This window comes from Mastigoproctus giganteus, chromosome 13 (assembly GCF_048544385.1).
Source record: "Mastigoproctus giganteus isolate SK-2022 chromosome 13, ASM4854438v1, whole genome shotgun sequence".
Classification (NCBI taxonomy): domain Eukaryota; kingdom Metazoa; phylum Arthropoda; class Arachnida; order Uropygi; family Thelyphonidae; genus Mastigoproctus; species Mastigoproctus giganteus.
Window position 1 is genome coordinate 144,330,653 of NC_143587.1, and position 23,073 is coordinate 144,353,725.

General features: G+C 40.8%; 1 protein-coding gene across 2 annotated transcripts in view; it reads left to right on the forward strand.

Annotated features, from left to right (window-relative positions):
* aux (cyclin-G-associated kinase) overlaps positions 1-23,073 on the forward strand; it is a 703,221-nt gene that overhangs the window by 471,727 nt on the left and 208,421 nt on the right. For both annotated transcript variants that reach the window (XM_090387776.1, XM_090387775.1), the window contains exon 13: positions 20,161-20,294. In XM_090387776.1, coding sequence (XP_090243902.1) covers positions 20,161-20,294 — 134 coding nt within the window. The remainder of the gene's footprint in view (positions 1-20,160; positions 20,295-23,073) is intronic.

Consider the following 23,073-nt stretch of genomic DNA (forward strand, 5'->3'; position numbering starts at 1 on the left):
ATTAGAAAGGTGTTAATAAAATTATTAACATTTATAAGTGCATGATACCGCATTTCGATAGCAGTATTCCTAGAATAATATATAATTTTACCAGTACAAACTAAAGGTAGTGGAGAATTAAAATTAATTGAGGGCTATATGATCATAATAGAGACAGGGCCATAAATTTAGGTATCAACTGCAGTTTATCCCCCTCTCTCGCTTAGGGTGGTAGAAAATGAAAAAGACCTGGGTGTGATTGTGCAGTCATATATGAAGTTTTCTGAGCAATGCAGACAGGCTGCCAGAGCAGGTAACAGGTTTTGTCAATGATATGAAGGAATTTTTGCTAGCAGTGGAAAGCAGGTGATTATCCCTTTGTATAAGGCAATGGTCAGGCCATGCCTTGAGTACTGCATACAGGTGTGGAGGCCTCATTTTAGGAAGGATGTAGATTTGCTTGTGCATGTGCAGAGAATGGCAACAAGATTGGTGAGTGGAACAAAGGGGTCCTCTTACCAAGGGAGGCTTAAGTTCTGCAAATTGCAGCGGCTTCAGACTAGGCACCTGCGAGGTGATTTGATTGAGGTGTATAAGGCCTTGAATGGGTTGAGCATGCTGGATTCTGATGGGATTCTTCCGCTTGCTCAGATTACAAACCTAAAGGGGCATAAATTCAAATTGAGGAATGACAGTTGTAGAATAGATGTGCAGAAATTTGCCTTTAGCCAGCGGGTGGTTAATTGCTGGAACAAACTTCCATGTGTCATTGTGGAATTTGATAGCTTAAATAAATTCAAGGAGGAACTGGACAAACTTTTAGAGGGAATGGTTGTGTGATTTTTTTTTTTTTTTGGCTGATGCTACATAAGCTCATACACTTGCTTTCTTGCATCACATGCCTCTATTGCTATTACTATTACTTGAAGTGGTTCTGTGCTTTAGAGGTCAAAAGTAAGAACTAAGAAAGGAAATCCACCTTTCTTTTATTTTCTTTTTTTTAGTCTTTATATTTATTACTAACCAACTCTACTAATTTAAACACCAAATACGGAAGATGCGGAAAGGTCAGGGAATGACCACCGCATATCCCGGAGCAATATGGCCTTAGTTGCTAATGCTCCTAAAAACCAAATAACAAACAAACAAACAACTAATTTAAACAACTGCATGGTCACTGGTGGTACCACTCCTGCCTCTATGTGGTGGCGCCGGTAACCCAGGGGATAAACCAACCCTCGGGGCTAAAAAGGAGCAGAGATAAAAACAAATCAATTTCCACGTTTAGAGCCCATGAGATCTGAACCAAATGACAATAATGACATCGACCATGACTTCTCTCTCTCTCTCTCTCTCTCTTTCTCTCTCTCTCTCGAAGAGAATGAAAAAAAGACACTGGCACCAGCATTCCTGATAATACATTCTCCATCAATGCAACCTGTGGGAAAGCTCTCCCCTTTCATCATTCAGATGCCTCGAACATGCTGCAAGTTCACCAAAAATACAAAATGCCTCCAGTCGGGAGATTTATTAATGAAGACCACCAATTCTCGACTCTGAACTATTATTACGTCTGACATTCTTGTGGGGAATCCCAGTTCAAATCACACCACAATACCACCCTCAGTTCTTTAAAGGGAGTGATCACTGAATGGGATTTATTGAACATTCCCGGAGATGAAATAGTCCAAGAATTTAAAAATCAAAAGTCACTCAGGCAAAAAGGATCATGATCTGAAAAGATGGCAGTTTAGTCCCCACTCAGAGTATAATTTTAACTTTCAGTTCTCCAAACCTACTAGCTTAAATCAAGGCAGGATATTTAAACTGTCACTTTCGGCCATATGTTCCGAACCCGCTAGGATGTTTTAAATTCTAGTAATTTGGCCATTCCCAGAGAGCATGTCATGGAGATGCAACATGTGCAAACTGTGGGTGTAAAACTCATACCCAAACAGAATGTAAGGCACCAACTCCACAATGTCCCCATTGCAAGGGCAACCGTCCGGCATACTCCAAAGACTGTGACCTCTGGAAGTTGGAAAAAAATACAAAAATATAAAATTGAAAATAAAAGTTTTCCTACCAAGAGGCAAGAAAACAAGTAAAATTAAGTATACCAAAATGCACTTATGCTTTTGCTACTGACACTCACCAATCAGTAGCATGTCAGACAGAGGTGTCCATCCATCCAGACACATCAGTCTCAGACTGGCCTCAATCAGTCCTCACGATCCAGCATCCATCTGCACCAAAGGTTGTAGACCAATGCAGCAATACACCACTGGCAATTCTATCCCAGAGACTTTCCTATTGTGAAGCAGTTGAGGGTGAAGCAATCAAACCTATCAAACAAGAACACAGATGATACCACTAACTCAGAAGATCTTGAAATACATGCAGATGTATTTCATATGGAAGAACTGAATGACTCAAGACGCTCACATTTTTCAAGAAAAGAAAAAAATTGAAACCCAACAGATATAAACAAGCCACTCACAAAAAGCAGGCAGACTCCTCTTCTGCTCACAAAACCAAATAATGGAACAAATCATACAGTGGAATTGCAGAGGTTTTCGCAGTTTTCTCAGTTTTCTATTGATGATATCTATGAATTAATTCACCAGTTTTCTATTGATGATATCTATGAACTAATTCACCAGTTTTCTATTGATGATATCTATGAATTAATTCACCAGTTTTCTATTGATGATATCTATGAACTAATTCACCAGTTTTCTATTGATGATATCTATGAACTAATTCACCAGTTTTCTATTGATGATATCTATGAACTAATTCACTGTTTAGAATCCTGCTGCCATATGCTTACAAGAAACGAATTTAACAACAAAAATATCTGTTTCTGTCAAAAATTATACTGTCTTCAGACAAGGTCTGATACTAATAGTCCCCATGGAGGAGTAGCCGTACTCGTGGACTCACGAGTCCCCTCCAGACGCATTCTATTGCAAACACAATTTGAAACGGTTGCCACACATGTAGTAATTGATATCATTCTGACACTGGTCTTAATTTATCTTACACCAAACCAATCGTGTACAGTTCAGCAACTGGTAAATGTTATTTTTCAGTTACCATCTCCTGTTTGTTTATTAGGAGATTTTAACACGTTGACTGCCTAGCTAGTTTTAAGAAAAAAAATCCCTCCCAGGGGCCAAAAAATATTTGGTAAATAATTTGATTAGTAATTCTAAAATAAATATTGTAATGTCAGTGTTATTCCGTTTTATTGTTTAAAATATCAAAAAAGAGTATTTTTTTGTGTTACATATATGTGGCTTAGTAGGTTACTTTTATTTCTTGAGAAGCTACATTGGCCATATACATGTGACGCTATTACAGCATACATATGAAGGTAGTTTGTGATTAGTTTATTGCATGCAAAGATGAGCAGGCACGCGCTGCAATAAAAGTAATCACGATAAAATAAACTCTCAAACGTTGCAATAAGTTTGTCAGTATTGTTAGAGATTTTGTGAAAACAAGTTCATTAGCACACTGTATTATCCCCGTTATTATTGTTGTGTTTCTTCGGAAGTCTGTAGAAGTGTGTTGTTAAAAAAAAAAAAAAAAATGTAAAAAGCAATGGCTAAAAGAAAATTACTAAAAGAAGAGGAACTGAGAGAAATTGCTGAAAATCTTAGAAGTAGTTCTGAAGATGAAAAAGAACATTTCGACTCTTGTGATTCTTGAAAAGATCCTGACCAGGATATTTCTTCAAATGAAGGAGATACTGAAATACTGGAAAAATTGAAGAAGTGCTTCAAGACTGGATGGCAGAAGAAAACACTCGTGAGCAATTTGGAGAGACTGAAGTGACTGAAACAAATGAAGTTATTGAATGGACTGAATACAAAGGATGCCAAAAAAGATTTGATTTTACAGGCAAATCAGGACTGCAAATAAAAACATTACCCATCTTCAGGTGTTTTCATTATTTTTTGATGAAGAAGTAATAAATCTTATTGTAACAGAAACAAACAGATATGCCGAACAGAAAATTCAGAGTCCCTGAGCTTCGAACTGAATTCTTCCAAGGGAGTGATCTCTGAATGGGATCTATTAAACGTTTTTGAGGAAGAAATTGTCAAGGAGCTAAAAGATCAAAATGTGTCTCATGCAAAACGTATCATGATCAGAAAAGACGGCAACTTAACTCCCACATGAAACATAATCTTGACTTTCAGTACTCCAAATCTACCGGGTTCTGTTAAAGCAGGTTACTTGAATTGCCGCATTAGGCCATATATCCCAAATCCACTCAGATGTTATAAATGTCAAAAGTTCAGCCATTCTCAGACTGCCATGGAAACACTATATGTCCGAACTTCAGCTGCAAAAATCACAGCAGAATGCAAAGCTCCAACACCACAGTGTCCTAATTGTAGTGGCAAACATCCAGCTTACTCCAAAGACCGTGAACTATGGAAGATAGAAAAAAAAATACAAAAATATAAAATTGAAAATAAAGTCTCTTATCAAGAAGCGAAAAAACTGATCAACTTAAGTATGCCAAAACGCACTTATGCTTCTACCATTCTCAGACACAAATCAGTGGCATGTCAATAGACCAAAGCAATAACACACCACTCACAATTTCAACCCAGAGATCTCCGCATTGTCGGGTAGCAGAAAATTTGCAAAGATCGTATTCTGCTTAGACGAAAGTATCATGCCTAACAAGCATGGATACAGATGATACTATCGGTCAAGAAGAACTGCTTGAAATACATGCAGAAGATGATATGGACGATAGCAATGAATCAGGACGTCCCACTTTTCCCCGAAAAGAAAAATCAAAACCAGACCGTCATAAACAATCAACTTATAAAAAGCAGTCAGGTACATCTTCCACGAACAAAACCAAATAATGGAACACATCATTCAATGGAATTGTAGAGGTTTTCGCAGCAACATCAATGATACCAATGAACTAATTCACTGCTTCAATCCTGTTGCCATGTGCCTACAGGAAACCAACTTGATGCCCCAAGTTTCCACTGCAGTCAAAAATTACACTATCTACAGACAAGATAGATCTGACACTAATAGTGCTCATGGAGGAGTAGCCATCCTGTTGGACCCAAAGAGTTCCCTCCAGATGCATTCTATTGCAAACCTCTTTAGAAGCTGTTGCCACACGCATAGAAATTGGAATCACCGTTACATTGGTCTCAATTTATCTTTCGCCTAATCGTCCATATTCTATTCAGGAAATCGAAGATCTTGTGTTGCAACTACCAGTTCCCTTCTGTCTACTAGGTGACTTTAATGCTCACCACCCATTATGTGGTTCTTCCAGCTTAGACAGGTGTGGAAAGCTTGTTGAAATGTTGATAGATGGACAGGATTTAACATTGTTGAATACTGGCTCTCCTACCTATGTTCATTTTCCTACCAGATCAGGCGCCTCCGTAGCCAGGTGGGCAGGAGCAGCAGTGCGTAGCACATGCTTCTTGATTAGACCGGGGTTCGAGCCCGTGACCACCAAATACGGAGGATGCAGAAAGGTTAGGGAGTGACCACCGCATATCCCCGGAGCAATATGGCCTTAGTTGCTAATGCTCCTAAAAAAAAAACCCAACAACAAACCTACTGGATCAACCTCCGCAATAGACCTTTCCATTTGCTCTCCAGTGCTCTATCCAAGTATCCAGTGGGTATCTCTTAACGACCCTCACAACAGCGATCATTTCCCAATAATATGCAAAGTTCAAACTTCCTGTTCATTACCAACAAAGACAGTCCAGTAAAATGGAAATTTCCAAAGGCTGACTCGATAAAATATAGCACGCTGGTCTCGTTCGACAACCATATCATACAGTCCTCTTCTATCAACCGTGTTACTGAACATATAACAAACCAAATTCTGACAGCTGCAACCACTGCAATTCCACAATACCAAGTCAGCAAAATGTGAAAATTATATTATTGGTGGAACGAAGAGTGCAACAATGCAAAAAAAGAGAAAAACAAAGCTTGGAATCAATTCCACAAACATCCAACCACTTCCAATCTTATTAATTATAAGCGACTTAGAGCAAGTGCCTGTTATATCAGACGGAAAGCAAAAAAAGAAGCTTGGATTAAATTCACTTCCTCAGTTAATAAAAATACAGACATCAGACTGATCTGGAATAAGATAAAATTGTTAAATGGCAAAATTCCTCCAACATCTACTCCACTAATTAACTGGAATGGACAGGAACTCTCTACTCCTGCAGAAATCGCAAATGCACTAGGATCTGTATTTTCTCAGTTGTCCTCCTCAACTGCTTATGACCAATCATTTCAAAAAACTAAAGGTGTAACAGAAAAATCAAAACTGAATTTCACTGACAGATGTGCTCTAACATATAATCAACCATTTACCATGGTTGAACTGCAGCATGGTCTTACCAACACAAGGAACAATGCTGCTGGCCCTGATGGGATATATTATATAATGCTCAAAAATTTAGATCCAAAGTCACACTCATCACTGCTGTTCTTCTTCAATCGAATATTCAATGAGCATACATACCCAAGCTCCTGGCATCCTTCCTACGATCTGGCTGTCCCAAAACCTGGTAAAGACTATTCTGTTCCTCAAAACTACAGACTAATTTCACTTACCAGCTGTCTGAGCAAAACCCTTGAAAAAATGATTCACCGCTGTCTGACTTGGTATCGTGAGTCCCAAAATTTAATCAATAACAATCAATTTGGATTCAGAAAAAATCGATCATCATTGGACCTTATGATTAAAAGTGAAGCAAACATCAGAAATGCATTCATCAAAAAGGAGCATCTCGTTATGGTCTGTCTGGATATTGAGAAAGCCTTTGACACCACATGGCGTTTCAGCATTTTAAAGGATCTACATTCTCTTGGCCTGAGAGGAAATTTGCCATATTTCATCCAAAATTTCTTAGAACAAAGATCCTTTCAAGTTCGTTATCGGGGAACTTTCTCTAAAAACTTTGTTCAGGAAGAAGGAGTCCCTCAACAGTCCGTTCTCAGCGCCACTCTTTTCGCAATTAGAATTAATCACTTAACTGAACTTATTCCGAAAACAGTCGACTCATATCTTTATGCCGATGATTTCACAATCTCCTGTCACTCTCAAAACATGAACTACATTGAGAAACAATTGCAGATATCAATAAATCAGATCCAGATTTGGATGACACATAACGGTTACAGACTATCCAGCCAGAAATCTACTGCCATTGATTTCTGTACCATACGTAAAATGCATCCTGATCCTGAACTCAAATTAGATAACCATCTTATTCCAATAGCAAATTGTATTCGTCTGCTTGGCTTAATTTTTGACAGTAAGTTAAACTATCAAAAACACATTGAACATCTCCGGACAGCTTGCCAAAAAAAAATGAACATACTCAGAGCCTTATCAGCAACAACCTGGGGAGCAGATCGCTACACCTTGCTTCACTTATATAGATCCATAATTAGATCTCGTCTGGACTATGGCGCACCTGTCTTTGATTCTGCTAGGGAAGTGTCTTATCTCATCTCAACCCTATTCAACATTTAGCTCTAAGAATAGCTCTAGGTGCATTCAGAACATCTCCAGTGCATAGTTTCTATTTAGAAGAAGCCTGCGAAGCTCCTCTAAACATCAGAAGAAAGATGTTATTACTGAACTACGCAAGAAAGATCCAAAGCCAGCCAACCCATCCTAATTGGTCAATAATGATCCGCCACTCACAACCTTTTATAGAAACAAACCACAAGCAACTAGGCCTGCAGGTATTAGGTTAGGTGTAAGGTGTATTTAGTGTCAGACGGCACCAGGGGTTTCCCCCATCTCCGTGTTGCTTTCATTGTGGGTGTACCAGTTCACTGGGAAATGCCAGAGATTTAAAAGTGTGTGGGCTTTGTATCTGTGTGATGTCGTGTACCGTTGTTCATCTGGTCGTTTAGCCGCTGGACCCCTGCTGAGGCCCAACGTTGCCCCACCTTCGCCCCGTGGAGGCAGACCAGGAACCCAGTAGTTTTAGTTTCACTCTGGCAGGTCCTGCCACCTAATTTCCTGAGATTTCAGAGGCTAGGACCTAAAAAAAAAAAAAAAAAAAAACGCGCGCGCTCTTTTATATGCACGTACGTACAGACAGAGACATATATCCATCATCGTCGGTTTGATGATCGTTAGGTGAGGGGGATAATGCTTGCATAATAAAAGCCGAAAGAATGGGCGAACGGGAATTTTGACATAATTAAGATTTTGTGTGTGGGACATTCGCTAGCATAAAGATAGAGTGGGTGGGAGACTGAAGGCTGGGGGAGTTAAGGCAGAAATATGGGGATGATAGAGTAGGCAACCCCAGAAGTCAGTGAGGCATGCCCATGCCTCACCAGGAGAAAGTAGGGGGCGCCAGGGGGACCGTCCCACCACCGGCGCAGGGGAGGGGGTGGAAAGGCACCAGGCAAGGGAGCCCGGTGAGCTGAAGAACAGATGTTCTTTGGTTATAATGGTAGTGGGTTGTGGGCTGCGGCCATTTGGTTTCTCCTCGTCCTCCTCCTCGTGAACAGTGCCTGTGCATAATCCGAGAAGGCTTGATACTCCTCCTTCGTGTCTAGGAGGTGATGTTCTTGTCCCTGTGGTAAGTAGTGGATTCTGGTGAGTAAAACACCACGTAGGTCTTCATAGAGCCTGCAGTCATACATTAGGTGCTGCCAGCTCTCCAGCCCCCCGCAAGTGCAAGTTGGATCAACCTGGATCCCAAGTAGAGACAGTTTGGCATTAATAGCTCCGTGTCCAGTTAAGAGGTACGTTGCTTGTAGACCTGGGGAGAACCAGTTGGGTGAGGTTGGGTAGTTTTGTTCAATATTGGGTAGAAATTTCTTTGTGATCTCTCCCTTTTGAGAGTTGCTCCACCTTTCCTGCCATGCCTGCTGCAGGTGAGTTTGTATCCGCTTCTTTTCCACATTTCTGTTGCTGGCTAGGTCAATAGTGAACCCCAGAAAAGTCTGTGGGGTGCCTTTGTCTAGGTAGTATAGTAGGCCACGTTGTATGATTTCTAGGTCCAGCGGGAAGTGCCTGCGAGCACTTGCAGGGCGTGGGTGCTCACCGTGCGGCAAGCGCGAGTGATAGTTAGGAGGATGGATCTGTGAATTTGGTCCGTGATACGTCTGTTTACTGCTGTTGTAGTTTTTTGAAACCATGCACCAGATGCGTAGGTGACGATCGGGGTGAAGATAGCTTTGTAGAACAGTTTGAGGACTCGCTTTTTCAAGCCCCATTCTTTACGCGTGACCCTGGCAACCATGGCTGCGTAGCGTCTTATTTTTTTACGGAGATATTTCAGATGGTCCTGAAATGACAGGTTTTGGTCCAATATCACGCCTAGGTATTTCAGTTGGTTGGAGAATTTGATTGTTTCCTGCCCAATTTTTATTTGCGGAGGCCGCCTAAGATCAAGGCGTCCCTTTAGTAGGATGGAGTTTGTTTTTGTGGAGGATATTTTGAGTTGATTTCGGTTTGCCCATTCTTGGAGAGTGGTCAGGGCCCGATTTGCGAGGACCTCTAACGCAGCTCTTGAGTTTGCCTGTATCGTCAGAATGAGGTCGTCCGTGAATGCCTGAGATTGTACTTCATTGAGATCGATGTTAAGAAAGGTGTCCAAGACAATATTCCACAGTAGTGGGCCAAGGACTGAACCTTGAGGGCAGCCCCGATGGACATGCCTGGAGAGTGTGCCATAGGGGGCGGTGACTTTGATGGTTCTGTTGCTTAGGTAACTTTTGATGGTGTTATAGAGGTTTTCCGGCATGTTGGCTTCGCGCAACCTCGCCAGGACGCTCGGCCACCAAAGTGAATCGAACGCCCCAGCGAAGTCGACGGCTATCACTAGGAAGTACTTTGTATTACATCTGTTTACCTTGGTCAGGAGGTGAGTTAAGGCATCCACGGCGGAGGTTCCCCGTCTGAAGCCGAATTGGTTTGCTGAGGCCAGGCCTGCCTCATCATAGTAATGTTGGATCCGTGTGTAAAGTAGTCGTTCAAATAGCTTACTGATAACTGTCAAAAGTGTAATGGGCCGATAGGAGTCTGGAAGGTGTGGTGGCTTTGTTGGATTCTTTAGGATAAGTTTAACGTTTGCCATCTTCCAGGAATTCGGGAAGATACCTTCTCTGAGACAGAGGTTATATAGGTTTAGTAGTAAGTTCGGAGCGTACTCTACCGTTTTTTTGATAATTTCGGGTTCTAGAAGGTCCGGTCCAGGGCATCTATTTCCCTTTATTAGGTCTGCTGCATTGCTGATCTCTTCCATGGTGAAAGGGTGCTCTTTTGTTGCCGTTTGATGAGTCTCGTTGGCTTGGCAAACTCGGCTCTGTTCTGTTGTCATTGTTTGTATCTCTGGATGAAAGGCAGCGTCAAGGATATTGTTGATGGTGTGTTCCCAAGTGATAGTCAAGTTTCCTTCAGGTGTTTTAGTGGCTTCAACTACTTCCCCTCTGGGAAGTTTGTTGGTGACGATCTTGTATACAAGTCCCCAAGGGTCCTTGTTTCCAGTGGTGGAGACCAGGCGCTCCCAGGATTGGTTTTTTCTTTCTCTAATTTGTGCTGTATAGGCGTTTCTCGCCTCTTTGTAGCTCTGTCGTAGGGTTTCAATTTCCGCCATCGGCCAGGAGCGTCTGGCTCACTGGAAGGCCTTTCTTCTTTCCTGTGCCTCCTTCCTGAGTCGCTGGAGGTTTTGATTCCACCAGGGCACTTTCCCTGGTGTTGGATTTTTCTTCCTGATGGCTGTGTCGCTGGCTTGTTTTATGATTTCAGTCGTTTTAATTTGGAGGATTCTTGGGTCCTCGATACGTTGGAGTTCTCTCTGTCGTTGTTGTATGCTATTCCGTAGGGTGGTCTGGAAGAGTTCCCAGTCTGCCTTTGCTATGGCATATCTATGGGCAGTTTTTCTGTTCACAGGTACTGTGGCCAGTGATTTGTTTAGACTGAACGTAATGGCGCGATGATCAGACGTTGTCCAGGCCTCACGGACGGTCCATTTTGAAATGTTGTTGGCAGCATTCCTAGTTGCCATGGTAACGTCTATAGTGGCCTCCCATAATGTGTTGCAGAATGTAGGCAGATTGTTGGGTAAGTTTAGTACAGTTAATGTTGAGGTTGCCAGGAACTCTTCCAACTTGGTCCCGTTTCTGGTACCCTGTCTATCTGGGGTATGGCTGTGCCACATTGGCGACCGGCAGTTAACGTCTGCTCCCACGATGATTTTTGCATTTGGGAGCATATCACTAGCCAGACTTAGGTACCTTACTGCGAAGTCGATGTCCTCACCCAGACGGCAGTAAAGGGCTATGACATAAAACGCGCCCAAGGCCGTAGTGAGTTGGGCACATGCGGCCCAAGATGTGCATAGCTGAGTGATTTTGGTCACCGTTATATCTGGGTTTCTTACCAAACTCGCTGCCCATGGGGTGTCAACCCCCGTTTGGACTACTTTGTATGTTATGGGATAGCCCCTGACAGCCTTCATATGTACATATGGTTCTTGTAATATTACTACATCAATGTTTTCTTCTTCCGCCTTCTTGCGGATTTGGTCGGCGACCGCCTTGGCTCTATGTGCATTTATCTGCATGAATTTAACCTCTGTGATGTTATATTTTTTAGGATGTGTTCCCATAGTTGAGTCTTGATTGGAATAAACTCTTTGCTTTCAGGTATGTAGGACATTGACCATCTCGATTGAATGCGCACTATCTAACTTTAAACTCTTGCAGTTTGCACAGGTTGGGTCGGTGTTTTTGTTTGGGCAGTCACGGAAGGCGTGACCTTTTGCCGAACAATGCCCGCACGTGGGAATTGTCTGGGTGCATGTGTGGGTTGTATGCCCAAATTTGCAGCACCTGTAGCATTTGGGCACAGTCACATGCTCCCGAAAGCGGTGACTGCCCCAGTTAACATAGATTCTGTTCTGGGTGCTTAAAGCCCTCCATGCCATGGGCGCGAGCTCGACAACCCAGTTTTGGCGGCTTCCGTCTCTTGACTTGGTTATGTACTTGGGCGTCACTAGGTCTTCCTTATTCCTGTCCGGAAATATGGCCTGTAGATTTCTTTGGAATAGCTCCTCTGATAGGTGATCTGGGGTAAGGTCTTTGGCCAGGTCATATATTACGATTGAAGGGCCTCGGTTTTTGGGCGCAGCAGCAGTTAGTCCTAGTTCAGGTATTTTCGGATTTTCTATTATTCTTTGTGCTTCCTCTCTTGTTTCCGTTTCTATCAGTAGTCCGACATTCCTTGTTTTCCTTACGGCCTTTATTCTTGTTGTCTTAAATTCTTCGTTTAGATTAGTCATTATTTGGGATTTGAGTTGTTCACTGGACTGGTTGTCGTGGGGTTTTGTTGGTCGTAGGACCACTAAGTGTGGTTGTTTAGGTAGGATCTTTCTTTCGGGTTCGGGTGCTTTGCCGGCCACTATCGAGTCACTTGCTGGTGTCCTCAGCGCTTGTGCATACGACGGAGCGCACTGTAGCATTTGTTTGTCTCCATCCATGTTTCGTGCTTCCAATATTGCCTCTGCCTTCTGTAGTTGGCCGAATGTGTTCATTAAGATGGCTTCAAGTTTATTCCATTGGTGTACGATTTCTGCTCGTAATACGGATGTTATTTTGCTGCAGTTTTCCTTCATCAGATTTTCTAAGGCCGTTCGCAGCAGTAATGTTTGCTCTGGAACGGTTCCCTTTGGTAGTGTTGGATCGAGTTTAGCATTTTCTGAAGGCTTGGGTTGGTCATCTGTCCCTCCTGGGTGTTCATGCTGATCCTTTATTTGGCTGGTGCTCCGGGTTTTCCGGTCAGATTTTGGTACTGTTCCATTTTTGTTTTTTCTTTTGGCAATTGGTCTATGATCCTCGGCCTCTTCCTGTTTCTCTTCAGTTTGGCTGAGGGTACCAATCTCAATGACTACCATGTCGTTTTCTTGCATTTTATTTGTTTTCCGGATAATCGGAATTGTCTGGTTTATCGAGGTGCTGCTGTTTTCCTACACAGGTCTCTTCGGGAGTCGCTGAACGATGCCTCACATGAGTCCGTACGTTAATTTGGAGAGGTATACTACTATGTGTGTGTTTTTCCTTCCCCCACCGAAACACATGGGGGGAAACAGCCGAGGGTAGAAATTCCCCTAGGATGATGGGAAATTTTTCCTTAGCGGTTTCTGAGGACGCTAAAGATGATGGTCAGATGAAAAGATCAAAAAAGTTGGGAAATGCACGAGAGAGAAGTTCCACTTCACCATGAAAGTTTATGGCAGAGAGGGGGGGGGAGGGCAGTCACTGAACGCATAGTTTGTAATTATAGGTTAACTCAGTCACAAGAAAGTTGGGGCTCTCGTTCAGCCCAGGGTACACACTATTTGGGGGATCCTTCCCCAGTCAAGGGCGAGATCCTAGCGCGGCAGCCGCATTATACCGGAGCACTTCTCTATTTTCCCTTCGCGAGCCACATGGTGACCATACAAAGTCTCGCAAACAAAGGAAAACGTATTTAATGGAACTAGCAGAAAACTGGAATATACAACTCAATAAAGTTCACCAAGAACCTATAGATCACGTTCTCCATGGTCTGTCATCATGCTGTGTTGTGACAATTATTTCCACCAATGGGGGAAACACTCTTTAACGGGTATTAACATCCAGCAGCTGCACATTTACAATGCTATCCCGACTTTGCGAAAATATATACTGACGGTTCACAGTCCGAGAATGGATCAGGTGCAGCAGTGGTATTCCATAACAATCTCACTTCTGTGTCACTCCCGACAGAATGCAGTAATTACACCACTGGATTATATGCCATAAAGCTTGCTCTGGAAAACATTTTCCATCTCTCAATCAAAAAGAGCATAATCTACGCAGGCTCGCAAAGTGCCCTATTAGCAATGCAAAAGATTTCCCCATCTACTCGTCCGTTACTACAGCCAATCAGATCAGAGTTGATCCGTCTCCGAGATCATCGGCAAAATGTTGTCTTCTGCTGGATCCCAGGCCATACTGGAATACCAAGAAAGACTTCGAATATGTGGGTTGCAGAGTTTGGAAACTAGACATCTTAGAGGAGATTTGATTGAGGTGTTTAAGGGTCTGAGAGGCATCAGTAAAATGAATGAGGTCGAAATTTTCAAGATTATAAATGATGCTAGAACCAGGGGACATAAATTCAAGTTATGGGGGAAATGTTTAGATTAGACTGCAGGAAGTTTTATTTTAGCCAGCGAGTTATAAATTACTGGAATAAGTTGCCTTCGTGGGTGGTAGAGGCCGATAGTTTGGGGAAATTCAAAGGTCATCTGGATAGTACTTTCGGGTAAGGGAAGTGCATAGGATTATAGGTTTAATTTCTCTTTTTTTTTTTTATTAATTATTATTATTATTATTTTTATTTATTTATTTTATTTATTTTTTTTTTTGTTTTTATCATTGGTTTGTTTATTTTTTTTTTTTTTTTTTTTTGGCTGGTGCAGCATGAGCCATAGGCTTTCTTGCACCATGAAGCCATTACTAATACTAATACCAGGAAACGAAATTGCAGATGATGCTGCCAAGCATCCATCCAGCACATCTCCAATGAATTTTCTGGTCCCGTTCAGTGATTACAAAATGCATATACAGAATATATGTAAGGAACGATGGCACTACAGTGGCAAACACATATTCATAACAAACTCCTTGAAATTAAACCTGTACCGCAATTATGGGCCTCCAATTTTTGCACAAACAGACAAGAAGAGGTTGTCCTGGCCAGAGCCGGAATAGGCCATACCCACTTGACCCATCTATTCCTGTTATCAGTTAATGACCCTCCACAGTGTTCACATTGCCACAGGCCACTCACAATAAAACACATACTCCTGGAATGCACTTTGTATAACAACTCCATCTAATTTCATTCACTTCTCTCTCAAACTTACAGGAATTATCACTTAGCCATATCATAGGCGAAAATTCAAACCTTACAGAATTTTTTTTCCTTTCTGAAACGAATAGGTTTAAATAACCGTTTCTAACTGCTTCCATAAAGACAATAAAATTAGTATTAACTACTATGATAGGTGCAATATGGCCTAAGTAGCCTTTGCACCAGAAAAATCCAAGAACAACAACAACCGGGTGCCAGGCGTTCCATGGCCAGGTGATTCTAGTGCGTCTCTGAAAGCATCTAAAAAGAGCATTTAAGCAAAGAGTTTCTATTTTTAGTTTTAAACACTGTTTTCTTGATTTCTATATCAGAGTAGTTCTCTTGCACTTCAAGAAGTAGGCAGAAACCCAGAAAGGAAAACCACCTTTCTGTTTCCTTTTCTATTAGTGCTAACTTACTAACTCAGCCGCTTGGTCACCTCGTAGCACTTCTTCTGCCTCCCTGTGGCATGGCCAGAAACCTGGGTGGTAAAGCAAACCCCCAGGGCAAAATGGAGCAAAATATGTATTACGACAACTATCCACCGATTCAGACAGCAAATTCAATGGATTTGCACCAACCCAATGATGACGCAACCAACAGAAACAAACTGAAGACAGACACTTCCAGAGTAGAACATCCAAATTTCCTGATTTTTGCATTCTTTAATGAATCAGGCTTTAGGCAATCTATCGCCATTTCTCATACAGAAGTGTCTGGAAAGTGTAGCAGGTTCCCTAAAAATGGTGAGATGTCTTAGATCTGGCAACCTGGTTGAGACAACCAGCTCCAAACACTCTGAGTCCCTTCTTAAACTCACCACATTTGGTGGAACTCCAGTCGAGGTATCACCACATGCTAAACTCAATACCTCCAAAGGTGTCATCTCAGAATGGGACCTAATGAATGTCTCTGAGGAGGAAATTGTAAATGAATTACAAGATCAGAAGGTCACACAAGTAAGAAGAATTATGCTGAAAAAAGATGGCGAATTTATCCCAACTCGCAGCATCATACTGACAAGTAGTTCACCAAATCTACCCTCATTGGTGAAAGCCAGGTATCTGAACTGCCTCATTCGCCCATATATATTCCAAATCCATTAAGATATAAGTGTCAGAAATTCGGACTCTCCCAAACGGTGTGTCGAGGTGATGCTGTATGCCCTACCTGTGGCTCGAAGGAGCATGCCCAAGCTGATTGTAAATAACAGTCCTCATTCTGCCCTAATTGTAAAGGCAACCACCCAGTCTTCTCTAAAACATGTGACCAGTGGAAATATGAAAAGAAAATCCAGAAGTACAAGATAGGAAAAAGTCTCATTTTCAGAAGCAAGAAAACAGATACAGCAACTGACGCTTAAACATACATATGCTGATGCTGCTAAAAGATTTCTTACAATATCCGTTCAGACTGATACTTCATTACCACCAAGCATCTCTATTTCTGAATGGGCTCAATCTATACTCTCTTCCGTACCTCAGTCCTCTAAGCAACAGATCCAGTAACACACCAGTCACAATACCACCTGTTGCTCGTGCAACTTCTGCAAGACCTGCTCAAAGAGAAAACTCTGATCTCGTTAACAAACAGCATGCTGAATCTTCTTCCACTATGGACACAAATGAGACTTGCAATCAAGAAGAAAATGAAACCATTCTGGAAATCCATCAAGAAGACGAAATAGATACCAGACCTGTTTTTTCAAAGAGAGAGAAAATGAAAGTTGACCGCCTGAAACAGACTTCCAAAAAGCAGATAGACACAGCTTCTCCATTTAAACCCAAACAATGAAAAACATCGTCCAATGGAACTGCAGAGGATTTTGCAGCAATATTGATGAATTCACAAAATAATTATGAACCAAAATCCAATTGGAATCTGTTTACAGGAGACATATTTAACACCTTAGTTGTCTCCCTCGATCGATAAAAAATTATACTCTCTTCCAGTAAGACAGACCTGTTACCACAAATGCTCATGGAGGGGTAGCCATACTCGTAGACTCACGAGTCCCTTGTAAACGCATTTCGCTACAAACTGCCATTGAAGCTGTTGCCATGCAAATAGCGATTGGCTTTTGTCTAACACTGGTTTCTATCTACCTGCCATCCAGTTATCCTTGTACTTTTTAAGAACTTGAAGATCTCATTCTGCAGTTGCCAACCCCTTTCTGTTTATTGGGTGACTTCAATGGACACAATCCATTGTGGGGATCTCCGAATGCAGACGCACGAGGGCAACTCATTGAAATGCTTGTCAACAGACAAAATCTAACCATATTAAATACTGGCTCACCAACTTATCTACACCTCCCAACAGGAACAGTCTCTGCAATAGACCTATCCATCTGCTCTCCGATCCTCTTCCCTAGTATTGAGTGGACTGCTCTGGACAATCCGCTCAACAATGACCCCTACCCGATAATTTGTAAAATACAAACTTCACTCTGCATAACTTCAGAATACAGCACAAAATGGAAAATTTCCAAGGCAGATTGGACAAAGTATGCTTCTCGTGTATCCTTCGACAATCAGGCCATTGAATATCATCTAATTGATAAAGCTGCCAACCATATTACAAAACAGATCGTAGTAGCTGCATCTATTGCCATCCCATAATCACAGTCAAGTATCCATAGAAGCAGAAACTATTGGTGGAATGAGGACTGTAGGAATGCAAAAAAAGAAAAAAAAACGTGCTTTGAATTTATTACGCAAATACCCTACCACTGCTATCCTTATAAACTACAAGAAACTTAGAGCTAAGGCCCACCACATTAGGAAGAAAGCAAAAAAAGACTGTTGGATTCAATTCGCAACTGAAATTAATAAAAATACTGACATAAGAATTATATGGAGAAAACTCAATTAAATGGAAAATTCCCCCCCATTGTCCTCCCCACCTATCTCCTGGAATGGGCTGGAACTGTCTACTCCTGCAGAGATTGCAGATGCTCTAGGCACAGTATTTTTACAGTTATCTGAATCGACGGCATACGAACCATCATTTCAGAAGATTAAGACTTCAGCCGAAAAATCCCATCTGAATTTCAGAACCAAATCCTTGCTACCATACAATCAACCACTCACTATGCTAGAACTTAAAGAAGCTCTGTTCACTGCAAAGAACAGCACTGCTGGCCCTAATGGAATATACTACATAATGCTACAACACCTAGATAATAAATCGCTATCTTTGCTACTGACCTTCTATAATCACATCTTCATGGAACATTCAGTTCCTGGCGTCACTCTTTTGTACTGGCAATACCCAAACCAGGGAAAGATCTTTCTATTCCTAATAATTATACACCCATTTCTCTCACCAGCTGCTTAAGTAAAACCCTAGAAAAAATAATACACCGTCGACTAACATGGTACCTTGATTCCCAAAATATGATATCTGATAATCAATTCGGTTTCAGGAAAAACCGATCATCTCTGGATCTCACGATCAAAGCAGAAACAAATATTAGGAATGCATTTATTCAAAATAAACATCTTGTCATGGCATGTCTCGATCTAGAGAAAGCCTTTGACACCACTTGGCGCTTTGATATCCCGAGAGCTCTTCATTCCCTGGATCTGAGAGGTCACTTACCTTACTTCATACAGAATTGACCTTTCAAGTTTGCTATCGGCAAGTACTTTCCAAAACATATGTAGAAGAAGAAGGAGTCCCTCTGGGTTCTGTTCTTAGTGCAACCTTGTTTGCAATAAGAATAAATCAGATGACCAAAATTATTCCCAATACAGTGAATTCATACCTTTATGCTGATGACCTGACTGTCTTTTGCAGCTTGCAAAACATGAGCTTTATTGAGAGGCAACTGCAAACAACAACAATTAATAATATTGAACTATGGATGGCACAGAATGTTTACAGACTGTCTTATCAGAAATCAAGTGTCATTCATTTTTGTAACAAATGAAAAATGCACCCAGATCCTGAAATACACTTAAGAAATCAACCTGTCACAGTTGTGAACAGCGTTCGTCTTCTTGGTGTGATTTTTGATAATAAATTGAACTTTTCAGAACACATCAAACATCTATGCACAGGAGAGATTCTGTTGGATTTGTGTAAATTGGAACATAAAGGCAGTTCTAGGAGTGTAACGGGAAATTAGCGACCAGCCAGTCTACCTTCAGTAGTAGGGAAAATCATGGAGGCAGTGATTCCAGGGTGGAATTCAGGATTATTTAGATGGAAATGGAATTCTGTAGGATACATAGCATGCTTTTGTAAAGGGAAAATCATGTTTAACAAATCTGGTTAGCCATTTTGACAAGTCACTCATGAGCTGGATTTAGGGAATAATTGCGACGTTGTTTATTTGGATTTCAGTAAAGCATTTGACTCAGTCCAACATGAGTGGTTACTTGATAAGTTGGAGCATGCTGGAATCGGGGAAAATCCTTAGATGGGTAGCACGATGGCTTTAGGGCACCAGGCAGAGGGTTATGATAAATGGTTATTCCTCAGATTGGGTTAATGTAAGAAGTGGGGTTCCCCAAGGATCAGTATTGGGACCACTGTTGTTTTTGATTATCTTAAAAGACATCTATGAAGGGATGGAGGGCGTGAGGTCTAAACTTGCAGATGATGTAAAGATCAGTAGCGTAGTTAATGATCGCCGCCAAGCAGAGCTTCTTCAGAGTGATCTAGGTAACTTCCAGGATCGTCAGAAAAGTGGCAGCTTTAATTGAGCAAAATGCAAGGTCTTACACCTGGGGAACAGCAACCCCAAAATAACTTATACACTTGTTGGAGTTGAACTAAAGTCAGTAGTGGTGGAACGGGACTTGGGAGTTACAATACGGTCAGACATGAAGTTGTCCGAGAATTGTGGACAGGTTGCAATGTTGCATTGTGTCCTATCGATGATTTATGGAACATTTGTTAGTAGAGGTAACAACGTCATAATCACATAAAGGTGATTTTATAACCTTTATGTGATTAAATTATAAACAATTATTATTTTTTTTAAATTAGTACTGATAAACTGGTATTTTTTGTATCAATATCGGAAAAAAATTACCGGGATCCCGGTATTGTAAGCCCTAAGTATAAGTATTAGAGTACCAAACATATGAAGAAGAATTTTACAGCTGACATTTGCATGTATGGTGATGATGTATATAGAAATTTTTGGAAATGCAAAATGGAATTTTGTTTAGCATATTTAATCCATTTATTTATTTATTAATTTTTTGCTGTCTGAATTTTGATATTTTTAGGATGGAAAGTCTTCATCGGCAGTTCTAGTTTGTGCATTCCTAGTGTTTTGTCATTTATACCAAAAACCAGAAGAAGCTCTGCAGATGTTTGCTATTCGTCGCTGCCCTGTTAATTTAATACCCTCTCAGTTGAGGTAAGTGTATATGTTGTACTTTTATCTCTGAATACTTGGATTATTCACGGATGGAAAATTTACTTTTTTTAAAAGCCATAACATCTTTGTATATATGATGATCAAATAAGAATCTCAGTTGTACTGAATAAGTAGACTTAGTACAATTGAGTACTTAGCTACATATTAGCAGCAGTTCTTACACCTTTCATCTTTGTTTGTTAAAATGGTTTAAAACTGTTCAGTTAATTTCATTAGTGAAAAAGCTTTATTAAATATGAATACAACTGTATTTTCACTTTGTTTTCTTTTTCTGTATTGTGTATATCTTTTATTTGAAAATTTTTATCATTATGACTCCTGAAAAAGTCTGATACCACATTATAAATTTAATTTATCGAAATGCTACAGTTTGAAAATTGGGAAAATGACTCTCCAATTTCCATTGGATTTTCATGGGGTTTTCAGTGCTCATTAAAGAGCACTGGAAGCTGAGAAAATAAAGTTCCCAAAAGAGTTTCCAATATTATTTAAGTTTATGTTGTTGTTGTTGTTGTTGTTATTTGGTTTTTAGGAGCATTAGCAACTAAGGCCATATTGCTCTGGGATATGCGGTGGTCATTCCTTGACCTTTCCGCATACTCCGTATTTGGTGGTGACGGGCTCAAACCCCAGTCTAATCAAGAAGCGTGTGCTACGCACTGCTGCTCCTTCCCACCTGGCTACGGAGGCACCTTAAGTTTATGTAACCATTTCAGTAAATTAATATAATTAAAATAAAATAGATGGTACAGGAACATTTTTCATGGTTTAATCATCATTACTTATAGCTTGATTATTTGATATTTCAACTTCTTGAATGTCTGGCCATGGTGTTCTCTGCAAAAGCTACAAAACTTTATCTAGAAAACACAGTTAAAAAAAAAAAAGGAATAACAGTTATGAACTTTGTTTATTTAGATTGTTTGATTGTTTCTGCAGATTAAGAATGGCTTTATAGGATTATGAAATGATGTAGATATAAGAAGTGATGTGGACTGTGATAGATATAAGCTAGTCTGTAATCAAGTCACAAAGGAGGTTAGGCAAACGAAGACAGATTATGAGAAATCTTTGACAAAGCAGAGACTTCTTTACGTATGTGAACTCTAGAAGGAATGGATGAATCAGATTGGTCCACTTGATATTGATGGTTCGGTTGTTGAGGATTCTGCTCAGGAAACTGACAAATTGGATGAGTATTCTGCATCTAAATTCACACATGAGGAATTCTGTAGGGAGGTGGAGAAGCTTATTAAACTCCAACAGGCAGCTAAATGATTTTGTAATAATTGAGAGCAAAATGGAGGAGAAATTGTTAGAGTTGAACATAAGAAAGGCACCTTGGGTGGTTGGGATTTGTCCAGGTATATTAAAAGAGTCAGCAAAGGAAGTAAACATACCATTAGCCACAAGAGCATTCTTGGACTCGACGGAGGTCCCCATGGACTAGAGATGCATAAATATATCCCCAATTCACAACAGGGGATCAAAGGGTGACACGAGTAATTAAAGATTTGTTAGTTTAACTCCTGTTCCGCAGAAAATAATGGAGTCACTGTTTAAAGGAGCACTGCTGGATCATATAGACAGGACTGCAGTTATAGTTCAGACACAGCTTGGGTTTGTTAAGAGGAAGGTTTGATTGGATACCATGATGTGGTCACAAATGAACTGGATGCAAAAAATAATTTTGATATCATGTACTTGGATTTTAGGAAAGCTTTTGATACTGTTGCAAATGGAAGATTGCCACACAAATTGGAGCAGTGTGGCATTGGAGGCAAATTGCTGCTGTGGATAAAGGAATGGTTGAGTGGGAGAAGACAGAGAGTGGTAATCAATGGACACTGCTCTTCGTGGACTAATGTTATTAGTGGAGTCCCCCAGGATTTAGCGCTGGGTCCTTTGTTGTTTTCTGTATTTATTAATGATATTGATGAAGGTATATATATCAGGCTTAATGTCTAAGTTTGCAGACGATACGAAGGTTGACAGGGTTGTTAATGACACTAATGACAGTGTGCTACTGCAACAGTATTTAGAAAAGTTGAGCAGATGGGCTGAGAGGTGGAAACTGAAATTTATAATTGAAAAATGCAAAGTACTGCATACGGGTAGTAGTAACCCCGGAGTAATGTACGAACTGTGTAGTATTACACCCAGGGTAGTGGAAAATGAAAAGGATCTGGGGGTAATTGTCCAGTCAGATAAAAAGTTTCCTCAGAAATGCAGACAGAGCAGGTCATGGTGTCTTGTCAATGATATACAGTAATTTTACTAGCAGGGATAAGGAGGTGATTGGCCCCTTGTATGAGGCAATGGTCAGACCACACCTTGAGTACTGCATACAGGTCTGGAGGCCTCATTTTAGGACGGATGTGGAGCTTGCTGGAATGCTTCTACTAATACTAAAGGTGAAATTTTCTGAGCAGTTTTATCAGGTAGCTAAGAAAGCCCATGCTGTCTTATTAATGATATATTGAATAATATCCTGTAGAGCTAGGGATATAATAATACAACTATATAAGGGAGTTGTAAGACCGCATTTGGAATACTGTGAACAAGTATGGAGAGAGACCTCATCTGAAAAGAGACATTGAGCTTCTCGAAAGGGTCCGTAGATAGGCTATTCACTTGGTCAGATTGCAAATTGTCGACTGTACAAGGAAAGACTTTGATTATGTGGGCTGCAGAATTTGGCAACTAGGCACCTTAGATGGGAACTGATTGAGGTTTACAAGACTCTAAAAGGTATTTA